Here is a 26,359-nt window from a genome sequence, read left to right as displayed (position 1 = left end):
AGATGATAATGCAAATTTTATCTTATTGCTTTTAAATTTTAGAAATAAAACAGATAAATGAATTTCCACTTATTACCTTTTAAATTATTAAATATTTTTAAGACACATCTTAAAACTTAAAAGTTACTATCTCTCAAACTTATTAAATATTTTTAAAACTTTATCTTAAAACTTAAAAATTACTATTTCTCAAATTTATTAAATATTTTTGTCTTTGTTAAAAATTTACTTACGTCGATGTGTAGCCAGAGCTTGTGTCTTTGGCAGATATCAGCGATTTCAGGAATGGGATCGAAAGCACCAATGACGGTCGTTCCAGCGGTGGCGTTCACGAAGAAGGGAATGTGTCCTTTGGCTTTACGTTCCAGGATGAGTTCCTCCAGCTTCGACGGAATCATACGTCCGCGTTCGTCGCTGGGAACCATCACGCAGTTGTCTGTTCCCAGTCCACAAACCGCGGCACACGATTTCACCGAATAGTGGCACTGTTCAACACGATGCACAATCTCAAAATGTTCTGACAGAATCACGACGATTGATACACGTTAGTGGATGGTCCAGATAAACTTCATGTAATTGAATAATTATTAAAAGATGAATAAAATTGAAGAGTAAAATTGTAGTACATTAATTGTAACACTGAACGAATTAGTTATAGCTATAGATGTTCATGAATTAATATATTAAGGTCTTCAAAATATGGGATTATAAATAATAAAATTGTAGTACAATTTAAGAGTAAAATTGTAGTGCAATTGAAGAGTAAAATTGCATAACATTTCAGGGAGCTGCACTAATTGTGAGACAGCTTGTATAGTACACTGAAGGAATTAGTTATAGCTATAGATGTTCATGAATTAATATATATCAAGCTTTGTAAAGTTTTAAATCATAAATAATAAAATTGTAGTGCATTTCAGGGACCTACACTAATTATGAGACACCCTGTATAGTACACTGAATGAATTAATTGTAGCTATAGAGGTTCATGAATTAATATATATCAAGCTTTGTAAAGTTTTAAATCATAAATCATAAAATTGTAGTACTATTGAAGAGTAAAATTGTAGTGCATTCCTGGGACCTACACTAATTGTGACACAGCCTGTATAGTACACTGAACGAATCAGTTGTTACTATAAATGTTTATGAATTTATGTACATTGAGGATTGCAAAGTATTAATAAATATATCTTAGAAGACTAATCATAATCTTAGAAGGCTAATTTAATATATACTGTATAGTCTATAGATTATGTGGTTGATGTTCAATTTGCAAATATACCACCATAATGTTCACACAGTACAGTTAGAAATTTTGAGTAATAATAATAATAATAATCTAACAACATAAAATAACAAACAAATGAAAGATTATTTTTATTATTGCAATTTGATAGATTTTTACTATCTGACGTTTTATGAGTAGCTAACTTGTGTAACGTAGTTAACTCATTAGTTAATTAACAAAGAAAGTAGTATAATACATACCTGATCAGACGTGAACATAACCAGCTGTCCACCGATAGCCGAAAGACCCCGTTCCTTGTAACTGGGGAACATCTTATGTCTCGCGGCAAGAAAAGCGTAAAGATTGCTGATGGAACCACCTGGAGCCAATATGGAGTCGCCACCGCTCCACCCAATGAGTTCCCTCATTTTCTGCAACACTACGTGCTCCATCAAAATGAACACCGGTGCAATTTCATAGGTGAACATGTTCGTATTCGCCGTCGCTGTCAGCCACTCGCCAGCCATCGACACCAGATCCAAACCGCAGGATAATTGATTGAAGAAATGAGGGTGACCTGAAAAAGAGAAAACAGAAAATTTATAATAACTAAGTAGTTAGGGAAACTATAGGATTTTTTGATTTATTGGTAAAAATACGGATTCAGAAATGTATACAGTCTCAGAGTTAAAAATTTGTGGACCACAGTTTGGACAAAACTGGAGGATCAAACTGAAAGGTTAAAATACAACAATTTTTCAAAATTGCAAATACGCAACATATGAAAAGTCAATATAGAAATAAAATTTAGTGTAACAGAGGAGAAACAGTAGAACTGTAGTTCCCCCAGACACATCAGAAGTCTCCCGTCGAAGCGAAGCATTAACCCTGATCCTAGCGCGATGTTCAGCAGAGCGGATGACAACGTACTCAGCCAGCAGCTTAAAGCTCTCTTCCCGCTTTCGACCCGCGTGCCTTTAACGTCCATCCTTCGTCGGTGTCGAGGCCACGAATGCTGCTATAATTTTTGGACACGTGCCATGTCAGCTTTATTAATTACTCCGCTACTGGAAGCCGTCTTCGAACAATCACCGCTCGCACCGAAATTACAATAACAGCCTTGATTTATTGCCTGAACAATTATGCTTGCCATATTGCGTTGTGGAACTTCGGGAACTTTGCACTTTGCTGTTATGTGGTGGCTTTGGAAGTGAAGTTTAGGATTTGGGGAATTTGGAGATGGAGGAGTGCAGTTTAGAATTTTGCGAATTCGGTGTCTTGGAGATGTGGTGGCTTTGGAAGTGAAGTTTGGGATTTTGGGAATTGGGAGATGGAGGAGTGGAGTTTAGGATTTTGGGAATTGGAAGATGGAGGAGTGGAGTTTGGAATTTTGGGAATTTGATGTTTTGGAGATGTAGTGGCTTTGGAAGTGAAGTTTGGGATTTTGGGAATTGGGAGATGGAGGAGTGGAGTTTAGGATTTTGGGAATTGGGAGATGGAGGAGTGGAGTTTAGAATTTTGGGAATTGGGAGATGGAGGAGTGGAGTTTAGAATTTTGGGAATTGGGAGATGGAGGAGTGGAGTTTAGAATTTTGGGAATTTGATGTTTTGGAGATGTGGTGGCTTTGGAAGTGAAGTTTGGGATTTTGGGAATTGGGAGATAGAGGAGTGGAGTTTAGGATTTTGGGAATTGGGAAATGGAGGAGTGGAGTTTGGAATTTTGGGAATTTGGTGTCTTGGAGATGTGGTGGCTTTGGAAGTGAACTTTAGGATTTTGGGAATTGGGAGATGGAGGAATGGAGTTTAGAATTTTGGGAATTTGGTGTTTTGGAAATGTGGGAGATTGGGAGTTTGAGACATGTGGGGTTTGGGTACTTAACATTGAAATTTTTTAATTTTGGAAGTGGGAATATGGAAACTTAGAAATTAGGAGTTTGCAAATTTCCAGATTTGAAAATTTTCGAATTAGGAATTTAAGACTTTGGAAATTCGTAATTTAAGTAATTGAGTCTTTAAGAACGTGGGAAGAGAATTGAAACTTTAATTTAAGAAATGATTAGATACTGAATATGAAATGAATTAAAAAGAACACAGAAACATCAGATTTCAAAAATGAAAAAATGTAAGAACTGTAACTTAAAAAACTTAGCTATGAATTGACCGTATAACAACCCGAAATACCTAATACGCAAAATTTGTAAATTGCAAGTTTCAATATTTAGAGCATTGTTTCAAGGCATCCAGTATGCTCCCACAAGCATTTCCACTGGGAAAATCGTGATCAAGACCACCAGACGCGTCAAGGGGAGCATTTAGCCCCTAAAATAGTGGCGTTATATGTCAATCACAACGTAATACCCGAAGATTAAAATGTCTGAGCATCGACCCCAGAAATTCTCATTGTCGTCTCTAGTTTCAGTATTTAGGAAATGCTTGGGGACGAAAGAAACATGGTGTTGCAGGAAACGTTACGAGCTTTCTCACCGATGTGTTTCTTGGTTTATCAAAGGTTGCCGAGGTTATCGTGCACCCGGGGGAAAAAGTCTTTTCGTGGCCGGATATTCAATGGAGTGAATCCATCAATTCTTGGGATCAAGGGATCTACGTTATTTTAGAGAATGATAGGATACGAGTTCGAAGGGTGCACAGAAATCCTGTATCATCGTAACATAAATTTCCAGCAAATACGTTGGTGCACCTTATGCTGGAAAATATCGTACATATCTTTCTGAAATACCTTACCACTACAGAATTTCAAGATTTTTTATGGTAAAATTCATGTGTCAGAAAGGGATATTTTATTACATATGATTTAGACATTTTCTATATGTGATATTTTCTATATGCACATATTTTTCTATGTATGAATTGTTTATATTTTTCTATTATTAAATTCATCTTGTTTATTAAATTCATGAACACATGAATTTCGAAGCAATAGTTGGATGTTTATATTTTTGAAGACCAATTATGATGTTGAGGTTATGTTTCTTGCATATGTGTTTGCATATAAACACTCATATGTTACATCTGATGAAACAATTTTTTAACAAAATCCCAAACACTCTACATATCAATCCCCAATTTTCAAATCTCCAACCTGATACTCTAAATAGTCTGGAGCTGAGAATTTCCAGACAAAAATCATCCCCATCTTCAACTATGATATTGAGGTTATATTTCTTGCAGATGTGTTTGCACATAAATACTCATATGTTATAAGCACTCATATGTTACACCCAATGAAACAATTTTTTATCAAAATCCCAAACACTCTACATATCAATCCCCAATTTCCAAATCTCCAATCTGATACTCTAAACAGTCTGGAGACGAGAATTTCCAGACAAAAATCATCCCCATCTTCTACTATGATATTGAGGTTATGTTTCTTGCAGATGTGTTTGCATATAAATACTCATATGTTATAAGCACTCATATGTTACACCTGATGAAATAATTTTTTATCGAAACCTCAAACATCCAACAAATCCCTAATTTCCAAATCTCCCGATACTCAAAACAGTCTGGAGAGAATCTCCAGACAAAAGTCATCCCCACAGCGGCCTATCGGGCAGCGATATCAGAGCCGTTTGTCGGTGTGTAACTCGCAATTATCTTGGTCTGTGGATCGTGGCACGCGTCCGGTTTTAGGGCGTAGGAGAAGACGTCTCTTAGTTCTCTTTTCTCTCTCCATTTTTCCAGGAGTATCGGGGTCGTGCTTCAGTCAAGGGTAGAGGAGGGTCGATGGTCCGAAGCGCCCGCATTTTGCGCGTCACACGCGTCGCTGCGCGACTAGATTGTTTGCAGAGGCTCTCAAACCGATGTAGGAAAACAAACTGCAGAAAACTGGATGAGATTTGTTCCATGCAGATGCAACGATCATCCACGAAGCACATAATTCAACAAACCACATTTCTTTCGTTATTTTTGTTATTTTTTTGTTATTCGTTTATCTCGAAAGTGCATTCTGTATGTTCGAAGAAGTTTTTCTACAAAAGTGGCCTCTGATAATAAAAAGATGACTATCAATTTTGCTGAAAAAGAAGAAAGTCGAATTTTGTCGTGTTTGTTGCATACGTTCGGAGTTTCTGGGGTGAAACGTGTTCCACAGCGAGATAGGAAAAACAAACAGTGCAGCGTGCGAATCGAGATAAGCCAAGCAGGTTGGCGCATTATGCAGATTTAAGAGTATGTTAATTTTGGACGGAGCTGCAGGGATTTTCGAACCGAATCCCCTTAGACTCTTTTGCATTACCGAGTGTAAAATAGACGCTTGATTGTTGAAACCAACAGATCACTTCTGTCAGGAAACAGCAAACAGTCTATTTTTAAATCATTCAACATTTGCAATTAATAGAAAATGTTTTAGAAAATGTTGTTAGAGAAGTAAGCTTTGATATTTGTCCGATACTGGGTTGCTTTTACGAGCGATTACGACGGAGGGTATCATTTTCCGACTAATTTGTTCTTTTCCCTCTCGCAGAAAAGAGAAAGGGAACCTGTTCGAAGCAGGCTGCGATAATATATTACGTGGATCAGGATTTGTATGAAGAGAAGTGTGTAACTCAGGCTTAACATTAATGCTGTGTAATCAATCATACCCTTGGAAAGCACATTCCGAATGTTGGTCTGAACCCGCACGTTAAACAGAGCGAGTTGAACTGAATAAAATTCACGTTGTGTGATTATGATCTTGTTAGATCGACACGTGCTAATTAACTCGTCAACGAGTATCTAATGAATTATTCACTAAAAGCTATTATTCAATGATCTCTAGTTGATTAGTTGATATTTCTGTATACTAAACATGTTATTTGATATGTTAGTTTGATATGTTATTCGTCGTTTAAGATGGTGGTTAAAGCACTTAATCAAAAACTAATAGTCATATGTTAACATGAAACATTCATATGTGACATTTAATATGTGACATTAAGTGCAATATTCATATGTAACATTTTATGTTATATTCAATATGATATTCATATGTTAACATGAAACATTCATATGTTACATTAATATGACATTTCATATGTGACATTAAATGTAATATTCATATGTTAACATGAAACATTCATATGCTACATTAATGTGAAATTTAATATGTGACATGAAATACAATATTCATATGTAACCTTTAAATGTTACATTCAATATAGCATTCATATGTTACATTAAATGTGACATTTAATACTTGTTTAATATATGATACTAAATGTAGTATTCATATGTTAACATGAAACACTCATATGTTACATTAATGTGACATTAATATGTAACATTAAACGTACAATTTATATGTAACATTTAAATGTTACATTCAATATAACATGTGTATGTTACATGTAATATAACATTCATATGTTGCATTTAATGTAACATTCACACGTTGCATTAAAATACATGAATATGTATATGACTCATATTCGTAAGTAAAACACCGGTTATTAAAGCTATTTTAAAAATGGTAATTTCCACAGAAGTGCATTCTTTTCGTCACCGATTCGCTGCTGAAATACCGATCGTATGACGTAACAACATCCACATTCCATGACGAAACGATTTCTGCATTCCACGAGCAGCTATCGATACCAATTTAAATTCCTCCATGGGTGCACTCGATGCTTCTGTGCCGAACGTTCACCGAGGGTTCACCCTACTGTACACGTCCCACCACCCCTACTGTTCGCCCCTATTTGCTACTTCCCTCCACCCTACCGAGGGAAAATCGTGTAGAAATGGCTCTTAATTACACCGATCCTATTGAATTTACCACCCTGTGCAGTGGTGCCACGTGCGCAAACCCTACAACGATGTTTTTCGACGGCACCGTTTGCATTGTGCTTTTTTGGAGTATTCGAATTCCTGCGATGTCCAAAAATGTATCGAAATTTCAGAAATAACCTGATAGTAATATTAGGATACTTAGAGATTGAATACACGTTCATGAGATTGAAAATTACATATGAAGATATATGTTTCCTAACTCATAAATTCTAATAACGTCGCCAAGTCCCTAATGATGACGTGCAGTGCACCAAATTTAGAATTTGAAGAAAAATTCATTTTCTATTTCCATCAAAACACCTATCAGTTCTATAGATACCAACAATCCACAGAATCGACGTGCATACCGCTGATCTTAATATCGGCAGCATGTTGCTTTCAACAAAGGAATCAATCACGAACGTCGGAAGCTCCGTTGTGTTCGTGATCAATCAAGATTTTCACACATGTCGCTCTATCGATCAATATTAATCTGCACGAATACGTGATAAACTTTGGATACTCAAATCTTTATATTTATTACTTCCTATTGAAATAAAAGAACCATTGCTTAAATCTTTTTCGTGCAACGCTTTATCGATTCATCCACGATGCACCATTTTGGACGTCCTCCAGTATCAGTCTCTTTTTATCGCGCCATATTTCACACGCCCATCATCGAAGTTTTTCCTTATCGTCCAGCTGTCCAAGATATTTTTGCGCGTATCTGTTATCAATCGATCCTGCGAGGGACAGTTTCTTTCACGGACCTCAACATACACGGATCTCGGCGAAATATAATCTAATAACGACTTTTTGTCGACACGTATAGCGCGCACGCGACCTGATATACACAGGGGTGCTTTTCTCATCCCCGTTGGTCTTCGCTGCCAGACGAGCCTGATTTCTGGCCTAAGTTCGGTTAGCCCTCTTCCATTGTGCATTAGCATCTATTCAAGCTGGTAATCGAATCCTGCCGAGATAGCGAACTTTCGCGGGGGATTTGCGGTTGACTCTTGCCCTTCCCTGGAACGCCAGAGGATTCGGTAAACCTACTCGTGACTGAATTAACCGTCTGCAGAATTTCCTAGTGACATTCTCCAAACGTGGAGTATCGGAGGTAATATGAGGACTGGATTTACTAATTACTTCTGTGTTCAAAATTTAAGGAAAACTACTAGTGACATCTATTAAAACAATATGTTATCTGAAAACAGAATACCTCCCCTACAAAACACAACAATCATTATTGGAATCGAGCAACGAATTATAAACTTATAGCGTTTAATGCGACAGAACCTTTCGTCACCGCGTCACAAAATCACAGGCAAGCGCAACAAATTGCTCGCGTTGAATATTGCGAGGATCTTATCAAAACAGCCAGACGAAACTGTACATTCCTGGAATCAATTGTAACTAGTGATGAGACTTGGTGCTTCAAGTATGAACCTCGAACAAAGCGCCAAAGTGCTACGTGGAAATCTCCAGGCTCTCCAAAATCAAAAAATTGCGATTCCAGAAGTCCCGAGAGAAGACAATGTTAATTTGCTTTTACGATTCTAAAGGAATTATACTTCGGGAATTCGTTCCACAGGGACAAAATGTTAATGGCGAATATTATCTGGGTGTTATGGAACATTTGTGGAAGAGGATCGTTCGTGTGAGGCCCGAATATCGAGCGCTGGGAAGTTGGTTTCTGTTGCATGATAACGCACCATGTGAACTGTCGCTGTTCGTGAATTTTTGGCGAAGAAACAAGTCTGTTCCAACTTCCTCCAAATTCTGACTAATCTTCATGTGATTACTTCCTTTTTGCAAAACTGAAATTAGCTATAAAAGGAACGTTTGACATTGGTACACAAGTCTAAGCAGCTGTGACAAGGGTGTTTGAAGCAATTCCGCGGAACGACATAAAAAAATCTATTTTAACGTTTTGTGAGCGTGCCCAGCGGTGTATTGATGCGGAAGGGATGTAATTTTAATAAAAAGATTAATTTTGGCAAAATAACTAATTCTTTTCTTTTAAAAAAAATATAGTTGAAGATATCAAATAGTTGAGATTATAATAGCAGATATATAGACAAACATATGATTGTATGAATACTATAAAGCTAATTTTGTTCAAGTAACAAGATGTCAAATACTTGAGATTATAATAGCAAATATATGGACAGACACATAAAGTATCATGACTTGTGTCAATACTATAAAGCTAATTTTGTTTGAGACACAAGTGCTATATAGCATTTAATAACAATATAATGAAAAGCGTTTGTACAAAGAATTACATTTTAAATTGCAACATCCATTAAAAAGGAAGTTTGAAACGTTACAAAAGAATTATGTGTCCGCAATAGATGATGCACCCAGATCTCAGTTTTTTCAGTTATCGCCCCTGCACATTTATCACGAGGGAAAATACATTTAGGAGGGGTTGAAGCCGACGGAAAGGCTGGAAGTGTCTCTAGCCTTATCTCTGTCCCGTAGTACGTATGCTAAATTGAATATGAAATTATGTGGCTTATCACCCTCGAGGAAATGAGATAGAACGGTGTTAAGCGTTTCCCTGCCAGACATCCCCAATCTCGCGAACGGAGACTTAATTTCGAAGTTGATGAACACGAAAGAAAGCTTTAACTCACCGGTCTTGACTTGATACTTCAGCGTCGTGGAACAGTCGATGAGCAGCTGCTGAAGTGTCAAGCCAGTGTCAGGAATTTCGAGATCCAACAGACGCATCATCTCGGAGGGATGATGAAAATCGAGGACCTTCGCGTTTCTGTCGTTCGTCGATTTAATGAAATCCAGCAGAATATCCACCACCTTCATTAGGAACTCTCTGGTTGCTGGATAACCTTCGACATTCTGGGGCAGGATATCTGAGAGCAAGAGAGTACTAGAAATTATACTTCATGATCATTTTTATACTTTGTGTAATGATTCCTCAACTTCCTTGAAACTGCAGGTTGTACAATTTTAAACAGGTCTTGACATTATCTTTCAGTGAAACAGTTTTGAAGCTTGTCAACGTTCTTCAAGAATTAAGTGACAAATTCACGAATTCTCAAATTTACATCTTGTACATCTTCATATTTTGCTAACGTTAAAAATTGAAGATCATAGATATGTATCTTTATTGTCAGAGGTTTATTACAGGTTCAAGGTGATAATACGAGATATAGGATAACAATAATAAAGTGTCTTCACGAATGGTACTCGTTAAATGCGACTACGACAGTCTACGATGACTCTCTAATTGTTATAATCAAGTGAAATCTCTTCTACGATAGCGACATCGATCGATTTGATACCGTTTCATTGAATTCATATTTCTCGGTGCTCCGTCGACCTACCGTCGGGTTTCCGACGTCCTCGCAGAAAACGACAATTATTAGAATGATTTCACCTCATCAAACAATTGAAAGTATAGACCTATATTGACACACTCTCACTTGTTTGGTGGGATGACACCATCTCACTTCGTCTTCCTCTTCTCCATTTTCTCTTCTCTTTTCCTCTTCTTATTTCGCCGATGACTGGTTACATTTTGCTGCTCCAAATGCATGCAACGATCATTGAATATCATGCAACACAAAATTACGCAGTCGTGGAACTATAATAATATTTTTATATAACTCAAACGTTATAATTTTTTTTATTAACACATTGAACGTCATATTTTTATCAAAATGTCAAGGTTGTTAATTTTTATATGTGGCTGTTTTTTAATCTTCTTGCAATCTATGCAGCAGTGATAGCAAAAATATTGCAAGGCTAGACAATAAATTATATTTAAATTTGAAATGTGATTACTGTGTAAGAAACGCATGGTCAGATAACAAATTAGAATTGCGATCATAAACTGCCTACAGGACATTTCAATGTGCTTCTGGTAAATCCTTGGTAGATTGAACTGTCTCACTGTTGCAGGGCGACCATAAAGTTTCCCGCCGAACCACCCTTCGTTTTCCATTGCATTAAGGAGATCCCGGATAAACATCACGAAACTCATTACAGAAAATGTGCACTAAACTTAATTTTTGCACAATCATCACAGAAGAAAATGTAAAAAATTCGATCGTTTAAATAAAACATTTTCAATTTCAAACACAAGTTGAACTTCTAAAGTCTCGAAGGGAACTTTTCAATAATCACGAGACGAATGAGAATGGGAAAAGGGAACGTCGAAAACCTTATGGTGAATCGTTCTGAGCCTATGGTTAGACAAGGGAAATCCCCAGCTTCGAAGGGCTCTGCTTCAGCTAATCCAGCTCTATCAATCTAACGTCTAAAAGACCATCGACGTTCATTCTTTCGAGCTTTATAGCACTCTCGATAGAATTTGACCAAGTAGACTTCGAAAGCAACAGTACCATGCAAGCATATAACAATCGCAATTGTATAATTACAGGTTCAAGCTTAATCTAGGTGAAACACCGTTTGGCACCAGATGCATCGGACCCTCGGTTCCTGGCTTTAATCAAAGCGCTTTCTAGGGGTTGTTACATGCGGCAATTAGTTCCAACGATTTATAAGCGGGACTTAGGGGGTTAATTTATAGTTTCGAAAGAAATCTCCACCAAGAAATTAGCGTTTATTTTTATATTAACATACTTTCAAATATTTTTACGTTTAAGAAAAATATGGAGACTGTATCTTTTGTGCAAATATTTTTTTTATAGTGACAGTAGTCTGTCATCGAAGGTAATTAGAATGGCTAGTCTCTATGGCAAGTCTCGTAAGAAATCTCCACAAAGAAATTAGTAGTCTTTATTTTTATATTAAGACACTTTCAAATATTTTCACGTATAGGAAAAATTCAGAGATTCTATCTTTTCTGCAAATACTTTTCTTATAGTGATAGTAACCTGTCATCGAAGGTAATCAAAATGGCTGTTCTTAATGGCAAGTCTCGTAAGAAATCTTCACAAAGAAATTAGTAGCCTTTATTTTTATTTTAACATGCTTTTAAATATTTTCACGTATAGGAAAAATACAAAAATTATATCTTTTGTGCAAATATTTTTTGTATTGTGATAGTAACCTGTCATCGAAGGTAATCAAAATGGCTGTTCTTAATGGCAAGTCTCGTAAGAAATCTTCACAAAGAAATTAGCAGCCTTTATTTTTAAATTAAGATACTTTCAAATATTTTCACGTATGGGAAAAATACAAAAATTATATCTTTCGTGCAAATACTTTTTGTATTGTGATAGTAATCTGTCATCGAAGGTAATCAGAATGGCTAGTCTCTATGGCTACTCCCATAAGAAATCTCCACGAAGAAGCTAGTACCCTTCATTTTTATATTAACATATTTTCAAACATTTTCACGTACAGCAAAAAGAAATTCAATTTACTTTTGCAAATATTTTTCTCATACTGAAACAACGTTTTGAATGAACACTTCTTATAATAAAACAATGTGATCTTCATCCAAGGTAATTACAATGATACATCATCTCAAAAATTTGATAAGATGTTACAAGAACGCAGACCCGGTTACAAAGATCTGTTTTAGTGAAAGCATATTTTAAATTCGATTATTCGTTTCAAAACGAGTCTTATCGGTTTCCAACACTTGGCCAACAGCAAACACGTCGTGACAACAAACCCTTCCGCCCTTTCTGTGGCGTGTAATCTGTCCTCAGCCACTCGTCGACTACTTTTCAGGCCAATTCTAAATCCTCCATTATTATGCACCCTCCCGGACCGCGCTTCGCGAAATCAGGACAATATTGTGACTCCCGGATTTCATTCTCGGAAAGCCAAGGTTGCCTTTAGAATCGGGGAGGAATTTGTTGATGCAAGAGGCACGACCTTGAACGCGAGTGTGGCTGAGGGAAATGTGGTCAGACGTTGCGTTTGGGCAGATTAATTATGAATTGATTGATACATGAAGTTTATACGTAAAAATATATATGAGTGAACAGTTTAAGTTTCAATTATTTTGAGGGTAGTTTGCAATGAAGCTATGTGGAACATGCACTGGCAGGAATATAGTATTATTACCACCGTTCATGCTTTAAATTAGATAACGTAAAATATGAATAATTATCTTACCCGAATATTTGAGGTTACAATGCTCCTTGGAGAGCGAGTACGTGTTTTCGGAACTCATTAGTCTGGTCGGTGAGTGTGTCCGGGCAAAGTTCTGAAATTCACAATGAACATGTCTCTTTCGCGAACGGGAAATCGTATATCAACATTCACCACTGTACATTCCATAAATCTATTTACATCATTGGAAACCTGTCGAGACGAGAAAGTAGCAAAAGCATTCGTGAACAGGCCAAATCGTGAAAATCAAATGACGAAAGAAAATGAAACGATAAAGACAACTATCGACGAAAAAAAAGAAGAAAGAAAAAATAGAGAAAGAGAGAGAGAGAGAGACACAATGAAATGACGTGCAGCGAGATGGGAATGCCTTACATATAAGTATTCCTTGATCGCTGTGATTTTAGTGCCGATCATTTGCACATTGTCCATGTCTCTGCTTGTGCCCCTCGCCTCAGTCCCTACAACAATCAACAACAGTGTCCGCTTCAGTGTCGAGCCGAACTTTTTTCGCGCCTTCATTTCCAGCGAGCTTGAGAGAAATTGCACAACTGCGAAGCGAGAATTAACGCCGAAGGAGCACGGCAGGCCGAGCGACCAAAGAAACATGGACAGAGAGCATATCGTTTTAACGCGGTTTCTGCTGAAAAATATACATCTCACACTATTGGTTATATACACTTAGACGGTTACACTGCTCTCTGAACCGATCTGGTCCTTGGAGCGTGAAGATAGAAGCGACAGATTTGTCTTGTAGAGATCAGGCACTACTCGTTATGCGTTCAGAGATTGTGCTGTAAGATTGTGTGATGTGGAGCAGTGATGGCTCGGGGCTTGTGGGCTTGTGAGCAGTCTTTCTTCTTTTCTGGAAATTTTAGGATTAGAAATTTGGGAATTTGGGAATTTAGAAATTTATGGAGTTCAGGGTTTAGGAATTCGGGATTTTAAGGACTAGGGAATTTAGGGGTTAGGGAATTTAGGGGTTGGGGAATTTAGGGGTTGGGAATTTAGGGGTTCGGGAGTTTAAGGGTCGGGGGTTTACAAGGTAGGATTTTAGAAATTGCAGAGTTTTGAGATTTGGGAATTTATGGAGTTCAGGGTTTAGGGATTTGGAAATTTAGGAATTCGGGATTTTAAGGACTAGGGAATTTAGGGGTTGGGGATTTAGGGGTTTGGGAGTTTAAGGGTCGGGGGTTTACAAGGTAGGATTTTAGAAATTGCAGAATTTTGTGATTTGGGAATTTATAGATTTCAAGGTTTAGAGTTTTGGGGATTTAGGAATTTAGGATTTGAAGGACTAGGGAATTTAGGGGTTGGGGAATTTAGGGGTTGGGGATTTAGGGGTTCGGGAGTTTAAGGGTCGGGGGTTTAGCAAGGTAGGATTTTAGAAATTGCAGAATTTTGTGATTTGGGAATTTATAGATTTCAAGGTTTAGAGTTTTGGGGATTTAGGAATTTAGGATTTGAAGGACTAGGGAATTTAGGGGTTGGGGAATTTAGGGGTTGGGAATTTAGGGGTTCGGGAGTTTAAGGGTCGGGGGTTTACAAGGTAGGATTTTAGAAATTGCAGAGTTTTGAGATTTGGGAATTTATGGAGTTCAGGGTTTAGGGATTTGGAAATTTAGGAATTCGGGATTTTAAGGACTAGGGAATTTAGGGGTTGGGGATTTAGGGGTTTGGGAGTTTAAGGGTCGGGGGTTTACAAGGTAGGATTTTAGAAATTGCAGAATTTTGTGATTTGGGAATTTATAGATTTCAAGGTTTAGAGTTTTGGGGATTTAGGAATTTAGGATTTGAAGGACTAGGGAATTTAGGGGTTGGGGAATTTAGGGGTTGGGGATTTAGGGGTTCGGGAGTTTAAGGGTCGGGGGTTTAGCAAGGTAGGATTTTAGAAATTGCAGAATTTTGAGATTTGGGAATTTATAGATTTCAAGGTTTAGCGATTTGGGAATTTAGGAGTTCAAGATTCGAAAGACTAGTGAATTTAAGAATTCGGGAAATTAGCAGTTGGGGATTTAGCAAGATGGGGCTCTTCAAATTGCAGAGTTTTAAGATTTGGAAATTTATGGATTTCAGGGTTTAGAGATTTGAGGATTTAGGAGTTCTGGATTTGAGAGTCTAGAGAATTTCAGAATTCGGGAAATTAGGGGTTGGGTATTTGAGTGTTGGGGATTTAGGAAGATGGGATTTTAGAAATTGCAGAATTTTCGGATTTGGAAATCTACAAGTTTGTAAATAATAATTTAGGAATTTAGAAATGTGGACATTTAGAAGTTTGAAAATTTAGAAATTCAAGAATTCAGAAGTCTGAAAATTCAGATATTTAGAAAAGTAGGAATTCGAAAATTAAGTTATTCTTAATTTAGGCAATCAATAATTGAAAAATCTAAAAATTCAGTAACGTTACTATTCATCAATCTCAAACATTGCAAAACGACTATAAAACTTGAGATTTCCCAAAATAAAAATTGCTGAGATTTGGAAACTAGGCATTTGGGAATATTGAAATTAAGAAATTGCCCACAAATGCCCGCTTGCACGTCCATGCGACCGAAGCCCATCACTGACGCAGATAGAGTGAAAGAAAATAAGTGCGTATCAATGAACAGTCGTGCAATTAACATTTCATACCCGTACACGTAAGATGTAATTATACAGAACTCATTGTGATCGTGTCTGTGTTGCAAATAGAAAATGAGCAAATGTTTATGGGTATCTAGAATTATTCAAGACGGTGAAGCAAGAATGAAATTGTACGAGAAAGCGTATAAAGTTGTAAAAAATTGAGATGGTTTTGAAGAGAATCAACGTGTTCACTGGAAGCAGACTTGTAAATCAATGGTTTAAGATTTTGACTGGTATACGACTTCGAATAAGATTGCAGTTTTCAAGTTGCTTTCAAGTTGCTTTGCAAGTATTCACTCGCTACCATGTGTTACCACATTAGACAGCGTGGTCCCGGCACCATAAACTTGACATAATCGATTAATCGAAATAAAATAGCATATATTCCAAATATGAAGATTTTTCACTATCTGACACTACTTCGATTTACTACTGATACTTTAATTTTTTTTAAATTATTCGATCAAATTCATGGTGTGCCTCGCCAACACAGCACTTCAAATTTTGTATCAACAATACTAGCTAAAATCACTCCAACCCCTCGAAGTAACACGTTTCCAAAACCCTCTCAACTAGTCTAAACATCGTAGGAATATGATAAAAGGAAGGAGGGCACAATCATAATTCGCGAAGAGTCCACTCACCAAATCCGTGCCTCTACAAGGGTGCTTTCGTACGACGAACGCGGAAACGGTGTCTCTGTCGCGTACAAGGGGATGAAGCTGTCCTAGCGATAGAAGGACTTAAGGATGGATCGTCGATAGACTGGTGGAACGACGACGGGCTTCGGGGTGGTTTCCAAGGGACTGCTTCCAGCCGAAAACGCCTGGACGACTCTCGAGCCTCGGCCTGACTCGGCCTGCCTCGAGTCTGCCTGACCCAGTTTCATCTCTGTACAACCCACGCAGCCACCCCCAGCTGGCGGGGGTTGTTTTCACGTGGGCGGAGCGACGTACCTCTCCGCCAAGTACAGAGGGTCGAGGGTGGCCGGATAGGCGTGTCACTACTTGCCCAATCCCTGTTCGAACGTCACCCTGACGTCAGAACTTATATGACGTATCGTATCTTACTCTCTCTCTCTCTCTCCCGTTCTCTCTTTGTCCTCTATGCCCGCAAGACACGAAACCTACGTGCGGTTTCCGCGTAGGAGTGCAACCAGAACCTTTTATATGTTTACGATTGTACTTTAACGGGGAACCGATGGAATCCGAGGGAACCATATCTTTCTGTTTAGATATGTTGAAGGGGTGAGGATCAGTTTTATAATTTGGGGTTCGTATGTGGATTTTTGAGAGGACGTTACTTAGGTAGCAACTTGTTGCCATCTAGCAGTTCTATTGCTTTGGGTGCATGTCACATGTTCACATACGAGAATACGTATGTGAGAATACGTGCTGATTAGCAGCTAGTATACCATACTACTCCTTCTAGTAACATAACCTAATCTTTAGTACTCTATGAGCTACTCGATCATTTGAACATAGAGAACTTGTCCAGTGAATGCCACTGAATATAGTATTGTAATCTGGTACTCTCTCTACTAATGTAATTCAAGTTTTATAGCATGTCCACTTGTCTGCATTAGCGCACTATCTTTAGCATAGCCTGTCCTATTAACTGCGAGTCTGAACATCCACGTCAGCAATCATGAGAACATCCATCTCAGCAAGCATATCATTAGTATTAATACTCTCTGCCCTCTCCTTCAATGTGACCTGAGCTTTAATACTCTGTTAACTACTACGATTATGCAAGTGTTAATAGTAAGTCCACTTGCTCTACAAGTGCCAGTATACTAATGTGGAGTAAATTTTAAGTTAGCCTTGCTACCATTGACCCTATCTCGCTTACCTGAACATCCACATCAGCAATCATGAGAACATCCATCTCAGCAAGCATATCATTAGTATTAATACTCTCTGCTTCCCTTATTAGTGTGACCTAAGCTTTAATACTCTGTTAACTACTACGATTATGCAAGTGTTAATAGTAAGTCCACTTGCTCTACAAGTGCCAATATACTAATGTGGAATAACTTTTAAGTTAGCCTTGCTACCATTGACCCTATCTCAGTAAACTACCCTTAATCCACCTGTCTAACATAACCTAGCACATCAACTAAAAACAGGTCCCAGCTTACATTTCAAAACAGCCATCATCTCCAAACTCCCAACCCTTTGATCACGTCCAGCTTCCTCCAACACAGCAATTTGAAACGGTTTATCAAACCGCCCTGTTACAGACATATATATCAAGATCTAGTACAGCTAGATTATGTCAGAGATTATCTCCAAATGGTTGAGCTTCTGGAGCAGTATTATCCCGAGATTCCAGGCCACGAAGACCTCAAGGAATTTAAACCATCCCCGGTTTAAGGTGATTCCTATTGCTCTAATGAAGCCTCATAAAAATTCATGCAACGCTGGTGGCACGTTTAGCACCGGGAATCAACAAATGAAATCCATGATATCAACATCAAACACCGGAGCCACGAGTTTCGAGGCGAAGAACAACCGTGAAAAGCGAGGGGGCGGAAAAAAATCTGATTGTTGATTTCTTTCTGTGGAAAATGTCGTCACGCATGCGTTCGGGGTTGAGGACAATATTGGAATGAACAGAGAGGGATGATAAGGACATAGGAGGACGAACGAAGGAAGAGGAAGAAACAGAGGTAAACGTGGGTGGAAGGGATGGGAAGGACAAAATGGACGGCAACCAATCGGATCGCAGGACAAAATGGCCGACGGTGAATTTAATCAATACTTCCTCCGTCCTTCGTGAGTGGGTGGAGGACAGGGCGAGACCCAGAAAGTGCCAGGGACGTAACAACTCGTTGTCGAGTGTCGTGTAATCGCGTCATTGAGGTCGATACACCTTGTACTTCCCAGCGGATTCTTCGGACACCCGGTATATCACGTTCCTAATATGAGTTCCCGCTTTGGTTTAACCGGTGCACACGTGTGCTTCGAATGCATGCGGACATGGAAGTCTTTTCTGATCAAATCTCCGCATTTTTGAACTTTCACATTTTTTAATTCTCAAGAGACTAACCTTACAAATTTCCAAGCTTGCAAGTTCCCAAATTTTCCAATTTTCAATTGTACCAATTTCCAAGTTTGTAAGTTTCCAAATTTTCCAATTTTCAATTTTACAAATTTCCAAACTTGCAAGTTCCTAAATTTTGCAATTTTCAGTTTTACAAATTTCCAAACTTGTAAGTTTCCAAATTTTCCAATTTCCAATTTTACAAATTTCCAAACTTGCAAGCTCCAAAATTTCCCAATTTCCAATTTTACAAATTTACAAACTCGCAAGTTCCCAAATTTTCCAATTTCCAATTTTACAAATTTCCAAACTTGCAACTTCCCAAATTTTTTAATTTCCAATTTTATAAATTTCCAAACTTGCAAGCTCCAAAATTTTCCAATTTTCAATTTTACAAATTTCCAAACTTGCAAGCTCCAAAATTTCCCAATTTCCAATTTTACAAATTTCCAAACTCGCAAGTTCCCAAATTTTCCAATTTCCAATTTTACAAATTTCCAAACTTGCAAGTTCCAAATTTTCCAATTTCCATTTTCAAAGCTCTCAAATTTTGAAATTCTCTAACTTCCAACCTCGCAAACTTCAAAATTCTCAAGTTTTCAAATTTCCAAATTCTAAACTTTTCAATCTCTCACATATTCCATCTCTCAAATCCCCGAATTTGCAAAATCCTAAATTTTCCAAAACCCCCAAATTCTCAACTTTCCAATCTCTCACATACGCCATCTCTCAAACTCTAAAACCTACAAAATCTCGAAAAATCATTCAGGAGATCCATCAAACGATTACAAACGTAAAGTATCTCTGCAAAGACGCAGCGAATCAATAATTAACTATATTGTTCTCGAGATCGGTAGAAGTTTAAACAACTTCGACGCTGTTGTTTCGTACAGGAACTTTAAATTGAAACGGTAGAGGCAAGAATTCTCGAATGCCTCAGGATAAATTTCTCAGCAGAGCTATCGGTCCAGAAAATGTAAATTACTTGTGTCCAAGTTACTTTCTTCCTCATTTCCTTCCAGCGATTCGAGCACTCTTTTCATCCTCGCGTGAGAAATTCAAGATATTGCTGCTTGATGCGAGCAAAGTGCGTTTAACAGGTTGATGGCCATGTTACTTGTATGTGGGTGATACTTAAGTTGCTATAGTGATCCAACATTTGTATTATTAAAAATTTGTTCATTTAAAATTGTTTATTTTAATCATATCATTTAAAATTTAAAAATTGTTGTATTAATTACAAGGGTGGGACAGGGATCAAAGCAATCGAGGCTCTAATAAAATTAATAACAATAATAATTACAGGGATCTATGAAAAATAAATGTAACAAGATATTGTCAAAATATTTGGTAAAATTTATTGAAAATTAAAACACTGCTGGATGTGAAAATATTTGGTAAAATTTGTTAAAAGTTAAAACACTGCTGGATGTGAAAATATTTGGTAAAATTTGTTAAAAGTTAAAACACTGCTGGATGTGAAAATATTTGGTAAAATTTGTTAAAAGTTAAAACACTGCTGAATGTGAAAATATTTGGTAAAATGTATTAAAAATTAAAACACTGCTGTATGCAATTGAAAATTGCTTCAGTATGGCAGTCAATGTGTTAATAAATTACTCGACTTGGATTCGATTGTTCATTTGCTCGAAAAAATGTCGAAATTTACTCCAACTCGTAATTGAAAGAGGAAATTATTTTCCGCGAAAGTTCATTACTTGAGAATTCATTCTACCGTAGAAACGAGAGAGTTCATTACGTTCTCGTAATTAAATCTAAATGAAATTAGGGATTTTCAAGAATTCCCGAGTGACAATTTAATTTTCGAGTACATAAGACTAATTTTTCATTGTAACAGTATTTAAATAAAATTCGAAACAGTGAATTCGCAAAAGGGAAACGTTGATCAAATCGATCGATTTTTCACTGCACTCGTGCATGCGGATGCACGAAAGGGATACCCGTGAATGCGAACATTCACGGAACCAGACAACGAGCTCGTTTATCTCGCAGAACAAATTTCGCGTAACCCAAATCGAAAGGCTGGCAAATTTCGCGTGCACATTCGTCTCGTGGAAGTATTTTTCTCCCATCCTTGCAAGCTTCAAAGCAACGGCTCGAAATTAGAATGCGGACGTTGCGCTGCAAACAATTGTTCTGTTCGAAACGTGGTCCGTGTTTTGAAACGGAAACCTAATCCAGATTGTTCTCTGATTATCATACATTTTCCTGATAAGTTTGACAAATATTAAACAGAACAAGAACATAATTCAAAATATTAGTACATGAATCTTCTAATTGTGAAATGAAACGTGGCAATTCATTTGTGTATCTAGAGAGCATGTAGGTTAGGTTAGAGTTTGGTTAGGTTATGGTACTGACTGGTCCGTGTTTTTACTAAATAATTCAAAAAGGAAGCTTCAGAGCCCATTTTTGTAGAGGAAAATCTTGTTCAGAATGACAATCTTTATAATTTCTTTTTCAGGAAGTAACATTAGTTACACAACACCTTGTAAAATCTGAAATTATCTATATTTCTAAGCGTGCAGAGGATGGTGCTAAAGTATTATATTCAACTAAAGTATCATAATTAAAATGTATTAGTCGACCGAAAAATAATCGAAATTTTGTTTGCTGACAAAAAAACATTTATTTGTTATAGAAATCTTAAATGCTAATCAACAAAATAATTTCCATAATTTTCTAAACATTTTTGTCAGCATAAAGGCAATTATTCGATTTCCTTCTTAAAACAAATCTTTTGATTTTTTATTGAAAAACTTTAAAGTCATACATATACATTTTTAAGTCAGATCTTTTATAAATGACCTTTCGCGAAAAGTAACAGGAGTAGCAAAGTGATCGAGCACGTTATCTTTCATTACACTCCTCGGATACGTTTGTACGTAATCAGACAGTAACAATTGATACAGCCAATGATAGTTAATGCGATATAGGATGTCGGTAATCAAGCTGTCAAGCTTGTATGGTAAAGCTGTGAATACCTTTGCAAGCTCGTTGACATCGTATCCAAAGCACTTTCTTTAACCAACCTTAAGATAAATATTTGCAAACCTTCACCAAATTTATGTTTCTTTAACATATCGAAAATGTACTAAAAAATATTATAAATTGTATTAATTTATATAAAATTTTATTCGAAAAATGTTTGTAATTTTCCATGTTGCAAATTATTTTCCATGTTGCAAATATTTGCAACAACACCTTAAGGTAAATATTTGCAAACCTTCACCAAATTCATTTTTCTTTAACATATCGAAAATGTAATAAAAAATATTGTAAATTGTATTAATTTATATAAAATTTTATTCGAAAAAAGTTTGTAATTTTCCATGTTGAAAATTATTTTCCATGTTGCAAATATTTGCAACCAACATCTTAAGGTAAATATTTGCAAACCTTCACCAAATTCATGTTTCTTTAATATATCAAAAATGTACTAATATAACGTATTATTTATATAAAATTTTATTAGCAAAAAGGGTTTGAAATTCCTCACCTTGCAATTATTTTTTATCACAACACAATTTCTTTTCCTTCAACCCATATTAGTAGAAACGAGTTAGGCAATAAAATATATAGGAGAAACGCTGTACACAGAAAATTGATAGCTCGGTCCTAGAAAAAACGTATCGGATTTATGATATTAATTTGTATTGCCACTTCATGCGGCACGACGTAAATTTAAAGGCAGTTTGGAGTTGAAGTCAAGAAAAAGCAATCCGAGGGGGGCAATTTCTGTACAATTAATAGAATTTATAGGAAAGTTTTCGTAGCCCTTACGGCTCATTCCACAAGCAAACTCGGAACGACCAGTTATCGACACACGGCACCCGAAACCGATAACAGATACCAAAATCCTGGTATTGCCTGTCCGCGTGCCGATCGAACCTGACGAATACCGTGTGTCCATTATATACGATACACAAATGAAACAGTGAAGATTCTTCGCAAAGAACATTTCAAAGTAACTCTTATTTTCAATTAAATCTTCTTGATCTCAAGGTGACAGAAATCTCAAAGTGACAGAATCTTAATTTTTTCAAACTGCTAGTATTTTTGAACCGGGTTAAATCTTACTAAAATTGTGTTAAAAATATTAAATCTGTTAAAATTGTGTTAAAAATATTAAATCTGTTAAAATTAGTCTAGATTAGTCTAGATCTAAAATTGAGGACCTACCAATGAGAATGAATCAAGAACCTACCCAAGCTAAAGTGCTAAGTGAATAATTTTCAAAAAAATTTGGTGTGAGAAGTTGAGTAAAGTCTGAATCTTACAGCACGGGTCACCCAGTACATCATCCAGAAGTAGACAGAGACAGCATCCCGAACTCCGGGAAATTCCTCGATTGCCATAACCAATCCCTCCGATGCCTCCTCCGACTATCGGAACGCGGATAGTTCCTCGTTTGCTTTCCTATTGATTAGCCATCACTTTCAGATGACGCCTCTAGCTCGGTGGGTGTTGCTGGCGTTGCTGTTGGTCGTCGTGGAGGCGCATCCGTACGAGCACGCATGCGTTTGTCTTTGCTGTGTACAGAACGGCAGCCCCAACATCGCAGAAGTCTGCGACGATCAGCGAATCCAAGACCTTCAGTCCGGTGCAAGCTTGCACGTTGTACGGGACATCCAAGCTCTGATCATCCTGACGCGGGACGTCTGGAGCAAGCTTCTATCATGGTTGCTCTTACCAGTTGTTTGACAACCAGTTGTCCAAGTATCCTGAAGAATTGGACATGTTGAACGAAGCTGATAACGAAGCTGCAGACTTTGAAGATCTGCGAGGATGGAGCAGGGATCCCGATAGGACGAACATTTTGGTCGAGGAGAACGCTATGGCGAACGCCTCCAAGGACTCGATGGAGGACTCCATCGACTGGGAGGTATGGTGTACTCAGTGCAAGAACGACCAGGGCAGTTGTGAAATTATCCCCTGAAGATGTCGAGAGCAAGCACGAATTTACATATCTCATAGGTTAGTCCGAATGGTACCGGTAGAAGGTTAGTCTTTAACCGATAGTCTATAAAATTTCCAAGGATTATTATTTTGTACCATGTAAGATGTACAAACTTTTCTGGAGATGCAGCTGGCTCGTTAATTCCATCGATTAAATTAGAGTAATAACGAGGGACCCGTCAGTGGAATTTTTCGAATCGCGACTTTAGGTGTTTTAATTGCTCGTTAGGCTTAAGACTTTTCTACGCTAGGTCCGGTTCACGCGCCTCATGGAGTCCACAACAGATTTTCTTTTCTCTGGCAGAATCTGACAGATCATGCCAGATCGGTGTACCTCGAATTCGAGGAGTGTGTATACACGATGTATGACTGGCGTGTGAACGGGACACCGACGTGCGATGTGTGTATTATTGCAATAAACGATATTTGTACGTGAGCCGCAATGTCGAATCGTGCATCGACGCGGTGTATTTCTAGTTTGTTAAGGATATTGTAAATGTTTCACATTTTTTGCACGATTAGGGTAAGCGGTCGCTCGACCAAACGAAATCCATGTCTTCCATTTTGTAGTCATGCTCCACGCGTGAGATGGAACGCGAGAGTACGTAGCTATTGTTTAAGCGGTTATTTTTCGAGGCAGCCACGATCACGATAGACGATTTACCCCTCGATTACTGAAGTTTGTGAAACCAGCTGCAATTTAGCGATTTCTTTTGAGAATACTTGTTAAAGTAATTGTAATGCAAGATGTAATGGCAATTATACACCGTGCGAGGGGTTCAAATCGGAGTAATCAGGGGCGACATTTGGGTCTTTCATTTTTATGGAAGTCTTGTTTATTTTTTAATTTTCTTGAATTTGGTTTAATATTCTTGACGATGGTTTTTTGTGAAATGTATAAAATTGGAGATCTCTTTGCAGATATAAGAAAATTAAATTGAACGTCTTATAAATCAAACCTACGAGTGTTAAAATTTGCAAAATTGTTCTATGAAAAGATGACGCCTCTGATGATGATCGTAGGATTTCTTCGCGCTAGAGGAAACCATTCGTTTCTTTTGTGTAGTATGCCGTTCAAAAACGTTGTGACGCGACAATAAGACGTAGATTCTAGTATGCCTTGCGATGCAACTTCCGTTTTTCGCGCACTTCCCGTAATCCGACATTTGCGGTGAAACTTGACATGTGAACTCCACTTATGAAAAATGCAAACTTGCAATTAAAAATTTTCAATTTGCAAATTTATATTATTAGTAAAAGATAATATTACTTCCTCTTAATCATCCAAAAAATACATAGCTTTATACTTCCAATTATGGAACACTTAGCACACCTCAAATTCAATAACTAACATCTGAAATTCAATAATTAACATTTCAAATTTAATAATTAAAAAAGAGAACCAGAATGTCAGTTTTCACTGCAGTCAACGAACTAAAAATCCTGCGTATTTCGCAGCGAGAAAAATGATTTTCTGTAAATATTAGTTTGTAAGAACATTAAAATGGAAAAATTGTCAGAAGTGCGCGAAAGACTTCAGCAATTCATTATCTGGGCTAATAATAATAATAAGAAAACTTGCTTTGTAAATATTTATACGAATAATAATACGACTGGCGGTAATAACGAATAACATTTGGGGTACCAATTTACAAATTTAGGATAATAATCTATAAATTCTATTCGTTGTTAAAATGATTATCGTAACTCTTGTATGTGGTTGCTGCCGGCAAGCAGTCATAAACTCTATGTATCGGAAGTAAGAAATTTTATGCTCAAAAGCTTGTTCGCAAAGAAAACAAGTCTTCCATGTCTTATCTTGTATCTGTAATCGTGTGTTTAATAAGCTTTTCGATCTTATGAAGATTTGTATTATGTTCGTGGTTGTACATGGTGTACATATGGTATATTAAAAATATTCGCATTATGTTTTGTCATACGATCAATAAAGAATATTAAGTCATGTAATGAACTAGTTATGAATTCCTGAGTTTTCTATTAGTATACTTTGCATGATATATCGTATTTTTTAATATTAACATTTATGCTGGAGCAATATTGCTTTATTTCATTTTTGGACATTTTTATATTTTTGTTGTATTAAAGATAAAGAAAGTGTTTACATAGTAATTTAAAGAATGAAATTCTACGATCCTATTAGGAAGTATTTCATTTTTGTACTAATTTTAGTGTGTTGATTGTTTCATTGAAATATGTTGCTGTTCAAAGAATCATAATTATTTACTCTCACTTTCTTCTTTTTAAATTATTTGGCTACATAAGGATGTATCTTTTGATAGCACATATAATTGATTTATAGATATAAAAATGTAACAGCATGACTGTAATTTCTTAAGAATTCGTACTAACCGACGATGCAAACACAATTATCGATAGATAAAGATGTATCAGATATTTTCTGAGTTTGCAACTTTAGGTAAAGAAGAATTCTAGAACTACTACATCGATTGAAACTGGTTTTACACCACAGCGCCATTAGTAACTCTAGTTTCTAGACAATAGATAAGCTAATAGAAGCTAATATAAGCTAATATAAGATAATAGATAAAGTAATAGATCAAATAGTAGATAAGATAACAGATAAGATAATAGATAATAGATCATTTTCTATGTACTCAATAAGATATA

General features: G+C 36.9%; 1 protein-coding gene across 3 annotated transcripts in view; it reads right to left on the bottom strand.

Annotated features, from left to right (window-relative positions):
• Gad1 (glutamate decarboxylase) overlaps positions 1 to 16,537 on the bottom strand; it is a 31,527-nt gene extending 14,990 nt beyond the window's left edge. For 2 of the 3 annotated variants that reach the window (XR_013038331.1, XM_003703189.3), the window contains exons 1-6: positions 16,330 to 16,537; positions 13,436 to 13,521; positions 13,064 to 13,154; positions 9,643 to 9,879; positions 1,492 to 1,808; positions 234 to 485 (exon numbers count right to left, since the gene is read on the bottom strand). Coding sequence is in view for 2 of the 3 variants with exons in the window: in XM_003703189.3 (XP_003703237.1) it covers positions 234 to 485; positions 1,492 to 1,808; positions 9,643 to 9,879; positions 13,064 to 13,154; positions 13,436 to 13,492 (954 nt within the window). In the remaining variant the exon portion in view is untranslated. The remainder of the gene's footprint in view (positions 1 to 233; positions 486 to 1,491; positions 1,809 to 9,642; positions 9,880 to 13,063; positions 13,155 to 13,435; positions 13,522 to 16,329) is intronic. The other variant, XM_076532325.1, reaches the window with a different exon arrangement.
• Positions 16,538 to 26,359: the final 9,822 nt, after the last annotated feature.

The sequence above is a fragment of the Megachile rotundata genome, chromosome 6, assembly GCF_050947335.1.
Source record: "Megachile rotundata isolate GNS110a chromosome 6, iyMegRotu1, whole genome shotgun sequence".
Lineage (NCBI taxonomy): Eukaryota > Metazoa > Arthropoda > Insecta > Hymenoptera > Megachilidae > Megachile > Megachile rotundata.
Note: the sequence above shows the minus strand (reverse complement) of the source record. Positions and strands in the feature narration are given on the sequence as shown.